Source organism: Hibiscus syriacus, unplaced genomic scaffold (genome assembly GCF_006381635.1).
Source record: "Hibiscus syriacus cultivar Baekdansim isolate YM2019G1 unplaced genomic scaffold, ASM638163v2 tig00110443_pilon, whole genome shotgun sequence".
In the NCBI taxonomy this organism is placed as follows: Eukaryota; Viridiplantae; Streptophyta; class Magnoliopsida; order Malvales; family Malvaceae; genus Hibiscus; species Hibiscus syriacus.
Genome location: NW_024062739.1, coordinates 715,708 through 734,948, shown reverse-complemented (window position 1 = coordinate 734,948; position 19,241 = coordinate 715,708). Strand labels below are relative to the sequence as shown.

The 19,241-nt window shown below is 34.1% G+C and overlaps 1 protein-coding gene across 1 annotated transcript in view; it reads left to right on the top strand.

The window, feature by feature from the left end:
- LOC120125763 (peroxisomal membrane protein PMP22-like) overlaps positions 1 to 19,241 on the top strand; it is a 42,483-nt gene that overhangs the window by 17,725 nt on the left and 5,517 nt on the right. The window contains exons 3-8 of the mRNA XM_039144110.1: positions 10,001 to 10,079; positions 10,202 to 10,300; positions 10,420 to 10,521; positions 10,628 to 10,703; positions 17,477 to 17,547; positions 17,719 to 17,804. Of these exons, the coding sequence (XP_039000041.1) occupies positions 10,008 to 10,079; positions 10,202 to 10,300; positions 10,420 to 10,521; positions 10,628 to 10,703; positions 17,477 to 17,547; positions 17,719 to 17,804 (506 nt within the window). The 5' untranslated portion in view covers positions 10,001 to 10,007. The remainder of the gene's footprint in view (positions 1 to 10,000; positions 10,080 to 10,201; positions 10,301 to 10,419; positions 10,522 to 10,627; positions 10,704 to 17,476; positions 17,548 to 17,718; positions 17,805 to 19,241) is intronic.

Here is a 19,241-nt window from a genome sequence, read left to right as displayed (position 1 = left end):
GTGAGAAGAAAATAGTGACTCAATATCTATGTGTGAGTACAAAAGAATTGAGAGATAACCTTTTTTACAAACAGCCTTGCATCATTGTTCACTTTAGGGAATCAATTGTTTCAATTTCTAACATTAACAAGGATTTTCCTAGTGTGTTTTCCTCTCTTTTACAGGAAAGCCTTAGTCGTGACGCCATCTTAATGACGAAACATGATTTGAACAACTCCACAGGTTTTATAGTTCATGCACAGGGAATCAATGTAAATGATGAAAAAGTAAAAGAAACACGGGACTGGCCCACACCATCTTCCATCACCAAGAGTTTTCAAATGGTGTTAGGTGACCCTCTTGATGGGTTACCACTTGAAAGCCCTAATCACTATGCTATAACAATGAGTAGTCACGATTTACGAGAGTCTAAAGATTCGAGGACGAATCCTTTTCAGGAGTGGGGGAATGATACATGCACCAGAGTCTATAATTATAATACATTCTTCTTTGGACTAATGTTTCTACTCGAACCTATTATAAGAACAAAGTCTCAAAGATTCAAAGCATATTTATTCGGTAAGCATAATGTGAATGAATCATTAAACAATTATAATGTTTCTCTTTTTAATTTTTTAGATTCGAGGTCGAATATTTGTGAAGAAATGGAGGATGATACGTCCATCACAAGGATCACATCAAAGGAAGAAGTAATAACTCTTCCAAATGATCCACTCGTCCAAGCCATGGAAAAGAATATTAGAACAACAGTAGACTTATGATGACTTTTTGAATGTGATCCTGATCTTAATTGGTCAACATGTCTTCTAGAGATACGATTTTATGTCTCTTATATTTCCAAATATTCTTAAATTGCATCAATATGATATCAGGAACTCATGATATGGTCATTTTAGTGAAGACAATGCATGCAGAAAATCCTATACGGGATTAATACGAGATTTTGTAAATATTACGAATTTTCAATATTTTTATTGATTATTTGTAATATAATTTAACATAGGATGATGCATTATATTTCATGTTTAGATTTATTATTTTATTAGGAATTAAGGTTGAGTTAAAATATTATTTTTAGTTATTATTATTTTATTAGGAATTAGAGTTAAGAAATGTTTAGTTTGTTATTATTTTATTCATTAGTTATTTAGGACCTTTAGAACTCACTTTATATCATTCAAATTTGTAAAACAAATTTCTTTGATTAATAATACAATGAGAGTTTGTTTTTGCAAGTGTTAATTACCTTGTGCCTTCAAAGCTTCTTCTCCTGGAATTATTTCAAGTTCTTGTGAGGGAGATTAATCTTCACACTCCAATTTTCCTTTTCATCACGACTAGGAGGGTTGGTTAGAACCATATTATCAATTTTTATTTTTTATTGTGACTAGGAGGGTTCGATAGTACATTTATCCATCTATTTTCCACAAATCCATGCTCACCATCATCATCTTTACCGTTCACCTTCATAAGGGAGATCTTTTGATTTCTTGATTAGAGTACTTTACTTTTAAGTTCTTTATCTTTTGTTTATATTTTTCTAATATTATTCCATACCTTGTTTCCAAAACCTAAAAGAAACCCTAATGAACCCTAGTTGATGTCGCCACCTTCCCTTATTCATTCCCCATTGTTCTTCATCAAGTCTAGAGATTTCTAGGTTTGATTTTTCAACAAGAGCAACGTTCATTAATCCGCCACTGCTTCCCTATCAGAGGGTTAAGTTAGAACAATTTACCTTTGATTAGAATTATGTAAGTGTTCTTTCGATCGTAATATGTGACGTTGTTATCTTATTGCCAATGACTTCCTAGGAGGATGTGGGATTCTTGCATCGGGATTACATCACACCATATATCTTCACAATAATTTCCCATCTTGATATTGACGAGGAATTGTTTAACCACCTTCATCTCGACACTCTTATTATGCCATTGTAAGAAATAAGGTTTTGGATGTCGTTGGTAAGGAAGTTTGAGTGATTCAACAATGTTGGAGCTAATGGCGTGGACACAACTACCATTGTCAATGATGATGGAGAATGATTGTTCCTTGATTTGGCTATGTACGTGGAAGATGTTAGAACGTTGTATGTCATACTCGTCAGATGGTTGGATGTTCAGGGTATGACGGATCACCAAGCATGTGCCATTGTACTCGTCACTTCCATAGTTATCACTATCCTCTTTGGCTTCAGCATATACTGTAATGTCGGGGATGTCATCATCCAAATCAAAATTGTAAGATCCATCACCTAGTCTGGTTATAATCCTCGTGTTTGGATAATTATGACTGATATGACCTCTTTTTAAGCACTTAAAACGCTTTGTCTCTTGCTCGGGTGTCGTCTTTAGGGGCTGGAAGTGTGCCATTTTTTTTGTTTCTCCTTGTCGGGTTTGTCATCTCTCGAATTTTTTAAGAAGATAGAGTAGAAGATGAGGAAGGATTTGAAGGATTACCTTGGTAAGAGGATGAAGTACCTTGGTAATGTTCTCTAAATCTGAATATCCTTTGGATTTGTGATTCGGTTATCATTGCCTTCTTTAGTGTATCTTCAAGGTTTTCGTACCCATATAGGTCAAGAAGATCAGTGATGTTTGAGTTCAAGCCGACGACGAATCTTGACATGGTGTCCTCTTCTTCTTCGGTTATGTTGGCCCTATTGAGTAAGGATTGCATCTCCTTGTAGTAGTCTTCAACTGAACTTCTACCTTTTTGAAGTCGGTGTAGTCATAGTTTAACTTCTTATGTATAATGTATCGGCAGGAATCGGTTTCTCATGGCTTGTTTGAGGTCAGTCCAAGAAGTGATTTCTTAAATTTGGAAGTTGTAGATCTTTTCCTTGTTTGCATCCACCAAGTGTGAGCATATCCTTCGAATTCCATGGTGATGAGGGGAACTTGTTCAGCTTGGGACACTCATGGTATGCAAACATGAGATCAACTTTTCCTTCCCAATTGATGTACTTGCCTGAATCTTAGTCTCCTTTGAAAGACGGGATTGTGAACTTTGGTTTTGCAAAGAGTTTTGTGTTCTTGGAGACCTGGTTATGCTCGCTTGGGGAACAAAAGCTCAACATTGTCTGGTCTTGGATTTTGGTTTGGTAGATTCAGTTGTGGTTCTTATCGTTCTCTCACGATATTGTTAAGTTAATCAAATCTTGTTTCAAATTGAGTTGTGAGTCGTTCAAGTGCGGCTAAGATAGTCGTAAGTGTCTCGTTGTTATTGTCGTCCATCCTGAAATCACAGCATTCAAAAGAAAATGTAAAGTGAAAAAAAAAAGAAAAAAAAAACTCACTAGTCACTCCAAAAAAATATCACAACGAGAGGCAAGAGAGTCGGTTTTATACTCTTTAAAACTCACTTTACCAAGTAGTCTTCCACATTTCATATCGGAGTTTGATTACTAGCAAAGGCGATAAGAAAACCTAAAAGCTCTAAGAGGCCAAACAAGGGTTAAACTCTAAGAGAACGAGAATGCAAAGAAGGAAGAAGTATGCAAACTCTTTAGTCCTACTAACACAAGGAAGATAATATGTTAGGTAATGTAAAAGAACAATAAAAAGGAAAACAAAAGAACCTAAAGCACTAAGAGTCAAAGAAAAAAAGAACCAAACCACAAACCTAAAAAATGCTGGGTCAACTTGAGCAACATTTTTAGGGGGTTACCGATGTCATAAAATTCTGGAAACATTCTTGAATGTCGTTCGATGTGTTTAGAACCCACCTGTAAATTTTCAGAATCAAATTCCTTTAGTAGTATCCAGTATACTCTGTTGAACAGTGAGTCCTCAAATAGTCTATTTTTTTATCGTTTTGTTCGAAGGTGTTATTGAATCAAAATATTCTGATTTATTTTTTGAATGATCTTCAATAGATGTAGTTTCAATCTGGAAATTTTCACCATGAAATTCCTCCTTTAGAATTTTCAAGATTTTAGACTGAATCTGCCAATGAAACTTGAATGATGTATTTGAAAGCTCTAATGAACTCTGATTGTGGTGAATTTTGGACTAGAGATTACTCTTAAAATGAATATAATATATGGATAAAATTAGTCCTAAATTCCTTCGTTTACTATTTTTAGTTTTTGTGAATTTTTTGGCTTTTTTTATTTTTCTAATGAAAAAATACAAAAAACTAACAAGAAGGATTTGAATCTAAATTAAATTTAAACAAAAAGAACCTGAAACGATAAATCTTTTACGAACTAGCTCCATTGGGGTACCTTGGTAGTTTTCTGTGCAATATCAAGAAAGATTGCTTGATTCTTTTCCAAGAATCGGCCCAAATTTGATACCAATTGATAGGAAAGCGGTAGCGGATTAATGAACGTTGTTCTTATTGAAGAATCAAACCTAGAAAGTTCTAGACTCGATGAAAAATAAAGGGGAAGGAATAGAGGAGGGTGGCAGCAGCAATAGAGTTCTTTAGGATTTGTTTTAGGTGCTGGAAACAATGTAAGAAACAATATTAGAACTATATAACAAAACATAAAGAACTTAAAATAAAGTATGATAATCAAGATATCAAACGATCTCCCTTGTGAAGGTGGAGGATAAAATGGATGATGGCAAGGATGGATTTATGGAAAATAGATGGATAACGTCCTATCAAACCCTCCTAGTCGCAATGAAAAGGAAAACTCGATAATATGACTCTAATCAACCCTCCTAGTCACAATGAAAAGGCAAATTGGAGTGTGAAGATTAATCTCCCTCACAAGAACATGAAAGAACTCCAGGAGAAGAAGCTTCGAAGGCACAAGTACCAGCGCTTGCAATGATATACTCAAGTTGTATTAATATTCAAGAAAAGTTGTTTACAAATGTGAAAGAGTATCATTTATATAGGAAATGGAGTCTTAGTCCTAACATGACTAAAGAGTAAAGATAATGTTTTGATTCTATCCTAATTCTAATAAAATAACAAAATAAGGATAATATTTTAACTTGATCTAAATTCCTAATAAAATAATAAATCTAATCCTAAAATATAATGCATCATCCTATATTAAATTGTATAACAAAAAATCAATAAAATATTGAATATTCGTAATATTTACAAAATCACGTATTAGCACGTATAGGAATCTCTACATGCGCTATCTTCACTAAAATTGGCGTATATTGAGTTCTCGATATCGGATTGATGCGATTCAAGAACCATTAGAAAACTAAGAGAATACGGTTGTATCTCCAGAAGACATGTTGACTGGATAACAACTGGAACCCCTTCAAAAAGTCGTTGCAAATCTGCTTCTATTAGGCCCTTACGGATGAATGCTTGAACTGTGATTTGAAGCTTGTCTTTAAGAAATCTGGTCTGACCTAGTGTGATAGGGCCAAGTGGTATAGCAAATCCATCATCCTTAGCTTTAGGGCGTGTGGTGCATGTATCAGTTAACCTTCCTTATAAAGATGTAACATAAAATCCTACGTACACCCTTACATGAAGGCTCAAACTGATGACTCTTTGATGCTCCCGACCACATCGAACGCCTTGCCTCTTGTAAAAATAAAGTGAAGCCTTCCATAAAAGTAGATAACCTTGAGATCCACCAATAAGCTGATCCTTCAAAGCAAGAAAAGCTAATTTGAACAATACAATTTATTTTGAAGATAGTTTTCTCCAATGTTATCTGGGAATTTTTGTTGGAAGGTTTAGCAACATATTCCTCCTTTACTTCACTTGGATTAGTAGTTTTTTATTTTTTTTATTAGGTACCTTTTGCCTTTAGTAAAACAAGGGTTTTAGCAGACTGAGTTACCAACATTGAGTTGATCCTCGAGTTCGTTTATCCATTATTGTGCATATAAAATTGATGCAGTCTTGCTAACATGTTCTGAGATTTAATGAGAACTTTTCAAATATTATGAGGCTTAATTAAAAATATTCAAAGAAATTTAAACTTAACAAGAATCTTGAAAATTTAAAGGCATCAAATTAAATTTTTAAAAAAGTTTAATGGATCAAATGCTAATTTTCTAAAGTTTTAAGGACTAGGGTTCTGTCTGACCTAGACATGGTAAACTTGACCCGAACCGATTTACCCAACCCAATAGTTGATATTAACTCGAACATGATGATTAAATTTGATTCGAAACCCGAACCATACCTGACTAGAACCATACCCGATCCAAAATTTAGTTGAACCAATATGGACCAATATCCAATTTGACCCAAACTGAAAGCAACTTGAACCGAAAGTAATCCAAACCGAAATTAATCTGAATCAAAAGCAACCCGAACGAAAAAAAATAACCTAAATCAAGCAACCCGAACTGAATTTAATCCTATCCAAAAGTAACTCAAACAAGATCAATATAAACTTTAATAAAAATATTAAATTTATAATTGAAAATAAAATTTTCTTTCTTTCTTTATCAAATAGTTATCATTATAAACTTTCCGTACAACATCAGTATAAAATTTTGGCAAGAAGCTTTAACACACATTATAGGATCGTATTTGTGTCAAATTATCAATTTATCATCTCTAAATGATGGTTTAATTCAAAATATTAAACTCTTGAGAATTTGAATTAAGTCTAAATGATAAGATTAACAAACAAGAAGACATATTTTTTTCATAAGAATATACTAATAATTCTATATATACTTTATTAGACTCATAACCAATTATACCCGAATTGACTTGATCCAAAGTTTGACCCAAACTGAAAATCAACTGATCCGATATCGACCCAACCAGATATTAACTCGATCCGAAATCTAACCGATCCGGTATTAACCCGACCCAAAAATCAACGATCCGATATTGATACAAAACTGAAAAAAACCGATCCGATAACCACCCGACCCAAAAATTGACATGACCCGATACTCGACCCGATTTACCATTCACCAGAACTAAATCCGAATTAGATTCGAACTGACCTGAATAAAATTAAACTGAATATAATATAGACTTGAAATGATCCGACCCAAAATAAACCGATCCGAATGACCCATTTGCCACCTCTAGTATAACCCATTACCATTCTCCTTTGCCCAACAGTAAATATTGACATATTTATTACCATCGATTAATTAAATAGTTTATTTGTAAATTTTTAAAATTTAATGATTCATTTATAATCTTATTAATAATTGAGTGACCTACTTTGTACTTTTCCCTAAAAAATAAGAAAAACGTATACTTGAAAGTCTTTGACCAAAAGAGAATCGGTAGCCATGTCATTTTGTTGTAAAAGTGAAATTAACATTAATTTTTTTAAATTATGATTATGTTATTTTATTTGTATTTTGTAACTGTAGACACTCATTTTCGTCTAGAGTTCTTTCTAATATCGTATAATTTTTTTAAAAAAAATATTGAAATATATATTATATAGTTTTGAAAACATTTTGAAAATATATATAATATATACTTTTGAAAATGTATATATTACATAATTTTTTAAAAAGATTTTGAAAACTTATATAATATATGGTTTTCTTAAAAACATTTTGAAAACTTATATAATACATGGTTTTTAAGAACATTTTAAAAACTTATATAGTATATGGTTTTTTAAAAACATTTTGAAAACTATATAATATATAGTTATAAAAAAATTGAAAATATATATAATATATAGGTTTTTAAAATATTTTAAAATATATATATTATATGGTTTAGAAAATAATTTTAAAAAAAACATAATATATAGTTTAAAAATGATTTTTCATTTAATTTTATTTCTTTTTTTTTCAGGTCCAGTAATGGGTCCAATATTCGGGTCCAGCGGAAACTCCAATCGGGTTTGGGCCTGACCCAGCCTAATCCTGAATTAGGGTTTCCAAAGCTTCAGTCAAGGCGCCACACAGTCAGGGAAATGAAGAGCCAAGCGCGAAACGGTCGGCCGATATCCCGAGACTGACCCATCCTGGGATAACCGGACACACGAACGGCCGAATGGACCGATCAAGATCGAACCAAAACAAATGGAGAAAAAAACAAACCAAAAACAACCATAATAGCAAAACACCGAAGCAAAACCAAGAGACAACACACACAAAAATACAGAAAAACAACAATAACAAACGCAACCACTCACAAAAAATGAAGGAGAAGTGTTGGTCGCCGGAAGGTGAAGAGCTGCCAAACTAAGGTAAAAAAATCGAAAGGTTTTTCTTAGATCTACGTCGGTAGGGCTAGGTTTTGGGTTTTTCGCCTCGGATCTGAGTTTAGGAGGGTGAGAGGATTCACTTGGGTATTTTGGTTCAAGCAGCGGCCGGAGCGGTGGCGGCGGTGGTTGTTGACGCCGAAGTGAGACAGCCATCGGTGGCCGACTATCCCTCCGTTGTTGGTTTTCTAGAGAGAGGAGAGAGAGAAATTTCATTTCTATCTCTTAGAGATAGAGAGGAGTTGAGAAAATGAGGGGTTGAGGGCCATTTGGGTTGGTTTATGGGGCATTTATACCCTTTTCCAAACGACGTCATTTTGTGGAGTGGTTTCTGTGTAATTTGTGAGTGGGTAAACCCCTTCCATAGTCCTCTGGTTTTGTAATCTTTATATTTTAGTCGTCGAAGTTAATTTTCAGTATTTTAATTTGGATTTCCAATTTTATTATGTTTATATTTTAGTCACTATTTGGTATTTAGGATTAATTATTGTCTAGTCCTCCTAACCTTTTATTTTTTATTTTTGCAGCTAAATTTTAGCATCCATTTGATCCGTAAATTTTGATTTATTTCAATCTGATCCTTTAATCTTTTTTATTTACTCGTAATTTTAATTTGTTTTCTTTTCATTTTCTTTATTATTTTTTCCTTTTGATTTATTTAATATTTTTGTTTTTTTATTTTTTATTTTATTATTATGTTTTTCTTTTTCCTTTCATTTATTTAACATTTTTCTTCTTATTTAACGTTTTTGACTTTTTAGGGATACTTTCAATCGATCAGAGGTAATTAATTCGAATTGAATTTTAAAATTTTAATTTTCGCAATTAAGAGAACCGAAAAATTAATTGATACCGAAAGGGTAGTACAAGGGTGCTAATCCCTCCTTGACTGTAACCGACTCCCGAACCCGACACATTTTAGGTAAAACGCATATCAGGTAAGATGGTGTCCGATCAGCCTAAATATTTTTTTAAATGATCGATGGCGACTCTAACCCATTTTTTCAAGTCGAAGCCCAATTTCGGGCCCACCCGAAAGACGGTCACGACGGTAACAATTAAATCATTTTACATATGATTATAAAAATGAGTATGAGACTCGAATTCGATGAGTTTTGATCTGATTTAACTATATTAGATCGGAGTTTTTTCAATGAAAATTTGAGTTCAATCGAGTTGGTGTAGGTTTATAAAGAAAAATCTCGATCTGACCTGACCCGAGAATTATTTTTGATATAATTAGATATAATTACAATAATACTATATTTTCTATATTTTTTTACAATTAAATCTTTATTTCACCAAAATAAAAATAAAAATTATATATATACATGAGTGTGTTGGGTGCGGTGCAGGTGCATGTTTTTACCCAAAAAGTGTATTGGGTTTAGGTCTAGTAGAACCTTCCTAAACTAGGATTGACTTAGGTTAGGTTGACTAAAATTCAACCCATGCCCCTCCCCGGGCAATTGTAATAATCACATCACTCAATAGTAATTTGTTTCATTTTTAATGGTATGGTAACTTATTTGTTACAATCAATTAATTAAATATTTGTTTATAATTTTTTGAAATTCAATGAATCATTTATAATCTTACTAATAATTGAATTACATTTGGTTTATTTTACCCTAAGAAAACAATGTGGAACAAACGTGCACTAGAGATACTTTGACCAAATAGATTTGGTAGCCATGGCCATGTGAAAACCAGACTCCAAATACTCAACCAAAAACACCCAAGCTGTCGTTTTTGGAACAGATCCCCTTCCATTCTCGTACATCGTCTGTCCTGTCTTATAATCCGAAGAACTCCATTAACACTGAAAGATCAAGCAATCACTCATCGTCTTTCTTGTCACCCTCTGAAATTCACCATGTCTGATATTGCCCAAGAAGCATGGAGAAAGTATCTTATTCAACTTCAAGCTCACCCTCTCAGAACCAAGGTAATAAAATTTACATGGTTTGATATTTTCTCATTTTGATCAATACCCATTTTTTCAAAATGATTACTTTGTTGAATTCTCGCTTCCATTTGTTCTTGTTTGATTTGTTCATCGATTTGCAGGCAATCACAGCCGGATGTTTAGCTGGTTGCAGTGATTTGATAGCTCAAAAGATTTCTGGGGTCGAAAGGCTTCAGTTGAGAAGATTGCTTCTCATCATGGTATGTGTTGACTTCTTTTTCATTTGTTGCTCTCTACGTGTTTGAACTTTGAATCATACTCTCAAGTTTCCTGTTTGGATGTCAAGAAAATTGAGAGAAAAATTGGATTCCCTTTGCAGCTTTATGGGTTTGCATATTCAGGACCATTTGGGCACTTCCTTCATAAAGTGATGGATATCATCTTCAGGGGAAAGAAAGGCAGTAAAACTGTTGCAAAGAAGGTGAGAAAACACATTATGTTCATATTGGCTTTCACTTCCAATTCCCAGGTTTTCTTTTACTGCTTAATTCTTGGAAAAATTAAATTTTGGTTCTGGTTTTTTCAAGGTGGTGTTGGAACAATTGACTTCCTCTCCTTGGAACAACTTTTTCTTCATGATGTATTATGGATTGGTGGTTGAAGGTGCGTATGTTAGTCTTCTTGAAGTACTCGTGTTCGACGCATACACTACATCTATAACCGGTTTCGAAGTAACATAGAGTTGTGATATTATTGGTATTGCCATTGCTGTTCTTGTTGATGCTGGTGTTGTAACATCCCAAAATACGGGTTAGTGACCAAAATTGTAAAATTTCAGAATATGGTGATTAAAGTGTAATAGTTTAATAGTTTAATGATTTGTTCAGAAATATTTCCTAAAAATTTATAGTAATTATCCAAAGAATTAAAGGGCAAAATGGTCATTAGACTTGCAAATTATAATTAAATGATATATATATATGGATAAGGATGGGAGATTTCCAGAAAAATCTCTTCTCTCTTTTCTTCTTCATTTTCTCTTCTCCACGTGTGAAGCCAAGCAAAGGTGAGTTTCTCTTGAGCTGATTATGTGCTGAAATTTAAGTTTAGTTTTGATTATTAGATGCTAAGTAAGATTAAGGAAGGATTAATTTGCTTTAAAACAACCAAATGAAGAGTTTATGAGGATTTAAAGATTTGGAGTTTTTGAATGAAATATCGAAATAAAGTTTATATTGAGAATTGAAAGTTGAATTTGACTTGTCATCAAGTTAATTAAGGGATAGGAAGTGTTAGAATAGGAATTTGAACATGTTGCAAAACTAGTATAATTTTTGAGATTACATAGGAATGACTAGATTTGAAGTTAAAGAAGTGATTATGGAATAGAAATAAGTTTAAGTATGTGTATTAAAGTTAGGAGTATTAAAGGAAGTGAAATAGGAAGGTTTGAGTTGAAAATTGATGATTTTCGAGCTTAGAATACAATTTCTGGGTAGAGAGAACCGATACCCTATGAATGGGAATCGATTCCCCCTCTTGAACGAAAAATTCCAGTATGTTCAGGGGGTATCGATTCCCCTGGGGGGTATCGATTCCCCCCTAAATGAAAATATAGAATTCGATTCATTAAACCGGTTTAAGTTATTAACATCAAGTTTAAAGTTTAGGCTTCTGATAGTTGTTTTGAAATGATATATTTATGTAGATATTGAGCCTAAACAAGTTCCGGAATAATCGAATCAAAGCAAGGCTAAGGTGAGTGCAATTTAAATTGTACTTATGTGATTGATCAAACATTGGCTTGCGATGAGTCAATGATAGAGTTACTATGGTAAGAAGTAACTTATATAATGTTATGTGATTACTCTGTATGCATTAGTACATAGAAATGGATGTATGTTTATATGTTACATGATTTACATGCTTACATGAAAATGCAACATATGATATTAGATATGTGCTTACACATACATTTGGTATGTGATAGAAGAGAATGAACATGTGATTATGAGATCAAGGATTACACGTACATGTGATACGTGATTGAAAAGAAAAGATATGTGTTTATAAGAGTAAGAATATGAATAAGTAATGTGAACGGTCATAAATGATAATGCCCATGTTATGTTATATGAGAGCTAGGGGTATAGTTGGCATGCCAAGGGTCGAGGGTTACCTATGTTCTTCGGGACATATGGACTGTTTACCTATGCTCTTCGGGACATATGGATTGTTTACCTATGTTCTTCGGGACATATGGACTGTTTACCTAGGTTCTTCGGAATCTATGGACTGGTCCTTCGGGACATTGATCGAGCTGTGGTGACAGCATATGTGTGCACAACCTCAATGTACTCACATACCTTAAGTTCTCAAAAGTATACATGGGCGAATACATGGTCCTTACAGAGAGTAAATAAATAAATTGATTTGTTACTATGTATGTTTGGTTGTGAAGTAGTATATGTGTTCCATGGTATGTAGAGAAAGGTTCGATATATGTATTTATATGATAAAAAGGTACTAAAAGTACTTGTATTATCTCATGTTATCATGTATACTGAATTATATGCGACTCGATTGAATGTTTATATTTATGAGAAGTGCATTATTATTATGTTTTTGCTTCACTAAGTCTATGACTTAGCGTGTAAGTGATTTACACGTAGGTACTGAGAAGCAGAAGGATCAAAGCTAAGTTCATAGTAACAACATATCTCTGCTCAAAGACCAGATCAGAAGTAAATTACACAGTATGTATTATTATGTGATAAATAGGTTGGCATGTAAATAAAGTAGGTAAATTAGGTATTTATGCTCTGATCGAGTTTTGTAATATACTTATATATTTATATAAGTACAAATGCAAAGAAATGAACTGTTAAATTTTTACGAGTGTTATGTACATTACGAAAATCACTGTAGCAGGTTACTGTAGTACTGTTCATATCGTATTTCACCGTTCATAAACACGTTTTTATCTCAGAATTGTATACCAAACACATTTGAATAATATTTGATTGTATTTTCTTAATATAAATTCAAATGTTCAGTACTTTTACAAGAGTAAAGGTTTTGAAAATGTCAATGTGACATCTCGGACTCGTATTCAAGTCGGGTACGGGTTGGGGTGTTACATTTAATGGTATCAGAGCTACGGTTTAGCCGATTCTCGGCATAAACAGGAGTCTAGGGTGTCTTATAATGTATACATGCCAACAAAATAGTGAAAACTTCTGATCTGGTATAGTAATGAGTATGTTGTTTTGCTAATAGAACGATATGTTTATTCTTAATAGATGTCCGGACATGATAGTTATAGAAGTCAAGCGGGAGATGATCGGCCCGCTGAGAGCAGTAATTCACCTGCCCTGGCCAGGCAAGGTGAAGAACAGACACCTTCTGGAGTGCCTGTAATTGATCAAGATGTGTTCTTTAGAACATAAGATGCGGTATTGACGCGTTTTCAACCTCCTGTTACTTCAACTCCAAGAATGAATGTTGCAAAGGAGTTGAATGGTTTAGGAGCTACAGAGTTTAAAGGTGAAGCAGAAGAAGGTCCTGTTGCTGCGGACCTTTGGCTTAATGATGTAAAAATTATGTTAGATGGACTTCACTGTTCTAATGTAGAGAAGTTAGATGGAGTGGTCTCCTTGCTTCGTGGGCAAGCGAGAATTTGGTGGACAAATGTCACTTTGAGAATGACCAATGATCAAGTGACATGGTCTTTGTTCTTAGAAGAGTTTAAGCATAAGTATATAGGAGACCAATTTATCAGGCAAATGAAGCAAGAATTTTTGAATCTGAAACAGATGAATCGCACAGTGTATGAGTACGAGTGCGAGTTTAATAAGTTAAGTCGTTTTGCGGCTGAGTTGATCCCAACAGAGAAGGATGTGTGTGAGTGGTTTGTAGAGGGCTTGCGCCCAAGGTTGAAAGAAATGTTAATAGTATTGAACTTGTCCTCATTTCAAGAAATAGTAAATCGTGCTAAAGCTCTAGAGAGAGCTCAGAATGAAAGGTTTGGGGATCAAAGAACCCAATCATCTAAAAGAACCGGGGCTTTATCGAGTTCTGCACCACCCAAGAGGGGTAGAGATTCTGGTACTCAGTCTCAGGCAAGGTCTGGATTGGTAGAATCCTCCGTTAGAGAATCAAATCAGATGCAAGCTAGACAGACCCAATCAGTAGGGTTTGGTGAGAAACCAACAGAGACATTGTCAGACTTGTGGAAAATATCATGGTGGAATTTGTAGGGTAGAATCCGGAGCTTGTTTCCGATGTGGTGAAATGGGACATTTTGTGAGAGATTTCCCATTGGGGAAAGGAGAACCAGTACAGTCGGAACAATCTGCTACGATACCTTGGAGAGGGAGAGGGAGAGGAAGAGGTAGGAGCCAACCTGAATCTTCTACTCAACAAGAAATACGCTCCACTGCTCGAATGTATAATATTAATACCAATGAAGATTTTGATGATCCGGAGATAATAGCAGGTATCTTTCAAGTGTGAAATATATATATTATGATAATGATTGATTTAGGCTTGTTTGTTCATATATTAGTAGTAAATGTGTGAAAGAATTGAGAATTCAATTAGAAATTATTCATAGTAATATGACAGTGACAAATTTATTAGGGTACAGTGTGTGGATAAGTAAGATATATTGAAAGTGTTCTATTATAATTCGGAGAATTTAATTTCTTACTAAATTTATGAATTGTTATTCAATGAAGTTGAAGTGAGATTGGAAATAAACCAGTATTATAATGAGTTACAGTATATGGATTTTAGAAAGGTTAAAGTAAAATGCATTGGAGATGTGTAGACAATATCTTATCTCCTGGTGCAATGAAAATTCGAGGACGAATTTTCTTAAGGGGGGAGATTTGTAACATCCCAAAATACGGGTTAGTGACCAAAATTGTAAAATTTCAGAATATGGTGATTAAAGTGTAATAGTTTAATAGTTTAATGATTTGTTCAGAAATATTTCCTAAAAATTTATAGTAATTATCCAAAGAATTAAAGGGCAAAATGGTCATTAGACTTGCAAATTATAATTAAATGATATATATATATGGATAAGGATGGGAGATTTCCAGAAAAATCTATTCTCTCTTTTCTTCTTCATTTTCTCTTCTCCACGTGTGAAGCCAAGCAAAGGTGAGTTTCTCTTGAGCTGATTATGTGCTGAAATTTAAGTTTAGTTTTGATTATTAGATGCTAAGTAAGATTAAGGAAGGATTAATTTGCTTTAAAACAACCAAATGAAGAGTTTATGAGGATTTAAAGATTTGAAGTTTTTGAATGAAATATCGAAATAAAGTTTATATTGAGAATTGAAAGTTGAATTTGACTTGTCATCAAGTTAATTAAGGGATAGGAAGTGTTAGAATAGGAATTTGAACATGCTGCAAAACTAGTATAATTTTTGAGATTACATAGGAATGACTAGATTTGAAGTTAAAGAAGTGATTATGGAATAGAAATAAGTTTAAGTATGTGTATTAAAGTTAGGAGTATTAAAGGAAGTGAAATAGGAAGGTTTGAGTTGAAAATTGATGATTTTCGAGCTTAGAATACAATTTCTGGGTAGAGAGAACCGATACCCTATGAATGGGAATCGATTCCCCCTCTTGAACGAAAAATTCCAGTATGTTCAGGGGGTATCGATTCCCCTGGGGGGGTATCGATTCCCCCCTAAATGAAAATATAGAATTTGATTCATTAAACCGGTTTAAGTTATTAACATCAAGTTTAAAGTTTAGGCTTCTGATAGTTGTTTTGAAATGATATATTTATGTAGATATTGAGCCTAAACAAGTTCCGGAATAATCGAATCAAAGCAAGGCTAAGGTGAGTGCAATTTAAATTGTACTTATGTGATTGATCAAACATTGGCTTGCGATGAGTCAATGATAGAGTTACTATGGTAAGAAGTAACTTATATAATGTTATGTGATTACTCTGTATGCATTAGTACATAGAAATGGATGTATGTTATATGTTACATGATTTACATGCTTACATGAAAATGCAACATATGATATTAGATATGTGCTTACACATACATTTGGTATGTGATAGAAGAGAATGAACATGTGATTATGAGATCAAGGATTACACGTACATGTGATACGTGATTGAAAAGAAAAGATATGTGTTTATAAGAGTAAGAATATGAATAAGTAATGTGAACGGTCATAAATGATAATGCCCATGTTATGTTATATGAGAGCTAGGGGTATAGTTGGCATGCCAAGGGTCGAGGGTTACCTATGTTCTTCGGGACATATGGACTGTTTACCTATGTTCTTCGGGACATATGGATTGTTTACCTATGTTCTTCGAGACATATGGACTGTTTACCTAGGTTCTTCGGAATCTATGGACTGGTCCTTCGGGACATTGATCGAGCTGTGGTGACAGCATATGTGTGCACAACCTCAATGTACTCACATACCTTAAGTTCAAAAGTATACATGGGCGAATACATGGTCCTTACAGAGAGTAAATAAATAAATTGATTTGTTACTATGTATGTTTGGTTGTGAAGTAGTATATGTGTTCCATGGTATGTAGAGAAAGGTTCGATATATGTATTTATATGATAAAAAGGTACTAAAAGTACTTGTATTATCTCATGTTATCATGTATACTGAATTATATGCGACTCGATTGAATGTTTATATTTATGAGAAGTGCATTATTATTATGTTTTTGCTTCACTAAGTCTATGACTTAGCGTGTAAGTGATTTACACGTAGGTACTGAGAAGCAGAAGGATCAAAGCTAAGTTCATAGTAACAACATATCTCTGCTCAAAGACCAGATCAGAAGTAAATTACACAGTATGTATTATTATGTGATAAATAGGTTGGCATGTAAATAAAGTAGGTAAATTAGGTATTTATGCTCTGATCGAGTTTTGTAATATACTTATATATTTATATAAGTACAAATGCAAAGAAATGAACTGTTAAATTTTTACGAGTGTTATGTACATTACGAAAATCACTGTAGCAGGTTACTGTAGTACTGTTCATATCGTATTTCACCGTTCATAAACACGTTTTTATCTCAGAATTTTATACCAAACACATTTGAATAATATTTGATTGTATTTTCTTAATATAAATTCAAATGTTCAGTACTTTTACAAGAGTAAAGGTTTTGAAAATGTCAATGTGACATCTCGGACTCGTATTCAAGTCGGGTACGGGTTGGGGTGTTACAGGTGTTGCAGTCACTTCCTTACTTTCATTCTATATCTGTAATGTTAAAATGCTTGAATTGTAGTGATCCGAATCAGAGAAACATTGATAGATATAAACATACTCGACACTCATTCCGAATCCGGATAACATAAGTGGAATGCTGAATGAATGCAATTCTGTTTTTGTAAAGAACATTGTGTTCTTGTTTTTCAGGAAGGCCATGGGGCTTAGTCAGAAGTAAAGTTAGAAAGGATTACCCGAACATTCAATTGACTGCCTGGAAGGTATGCAAATTGAAAAGATGCCCGATACATGACTATGTAGCTATTCTACTCGAACTCGGGACGAGTATGTTCGAGTTTTCTTGAAGTATTCCATACGTTCGAAAGATCATACTGTTGTACCACATGTTTAAACAGAATCCTGTAACATAGCTATGTGTTTACAGCTTGCAGTTTTGGCCTATAGTTGGCTGGATAAACTACCAGTACATGCCTCTGCAGTTCCGAGTTTTGTTCCACAGTTTCGTTGACTCCTGCTGGTGAGTCCTTCATCCGTCGTTCCCTTGTATTCTCTTCCCTTAGTTACAGATTTGTATTAGATATATGTATATTTCTATGTGATTAAAGGGTTCATCCTCGTTTCTGTGTTCGTATAGCATACATACGTAGACATGTTGCTAATACTTTGTTGGATATGTGAACTGCAAAACTACACCGTTAGCACTGACTGGAAATATAAACAGTAATTGAAAGGAACAAATTCGTAAACCGTATCGTGGTAAAAACCACTGCCTTAGAAACGAATTCGCCCCGATGTGTGTAATCGCTGCAGTAGACAGACCGTCCCCCGAGATTAACACGGTCGCTCCGAATTCCGTACACCCAAAACCGGAGTGGACTGCTGGCAGTATTGCTCTTCTGTTTGGAAAGCACTCAGAGAGAACTCACAGAGAGAACTGTAGAAAACACTTTTGTATGTGAATTGTGAATGTTTGAGAGTGAGTTGAGAAGCTGAATATAGCTCTCTATTTATAGGCTAGAAATAGGGTTAATATCGTCCATAAAATTTCAGGATTAAATCTCTTCTTTTGTAACAACTGAAACGTCTAGATGAACCTGACTCAAAAATAGTCTAGGTTCATTGCATTATTATTCAGCTTTTATAACTCCTGAAATTATATCATGTAACACCTGGAATTAAATCAAATAACTCTTGTAACTCCTGATATTAACAGCTTGTCTCCTCTGTACAAAGCTGGAAATCAGTCCAGATACATCTTAACGTTTTTTATTTAATTTAGAAAAAAGCTGTTTAATTTCTGATAACTCATAAATCAGTTGTTCTCATTTGAAATTTAAACAGTCCTCAACAGCCTATAAATATCAATTGAAATCTTTCACATTTTCCATTTGTTTCTTTCAAAGAGAAATTCCTCAAGAATTTTCTCTAAAAAGATAGTATCCGCGCGGACGTGTCGAAGACACGTATTACCACGACCACGACCACGAGCCTAGCCGAGCCGAGCCGGACGGCGGCGGCGGCGGTGCGCGAGAGTCCCCCTTGTTCTCTATCACTCAACAAGGAAGTGGGAAAGCCAAGCCTTAAATACCATTCCCAATAGTGTTTCTAATACTATGTGGGATTGATCATTACCAACATTCCCCCACTAATGCGAAAGAAATCTTCTGAAACTCGAAAACAAACTTTCCAGAAGAGCAATAGCGAGATTAGTTGCTTAAGCACTAGTGAACGTATCTGGAACTAGTACATAGTGATGATGAGCAATCTTTCTCTTAGATAAGTGAAACTAGTCTGGAACTTTCTAAGATCAGGGTAAACTCATAACACACAACTAACCCCTTCATCCACTTGAGTCCTCGATGTGTAAGATATATATATACAAAGTATATATTTGGCCATCTTACCTCAGGATTCTAATAAGTGTGCTAGAAAAATGGCCCAACATTTTTCATAG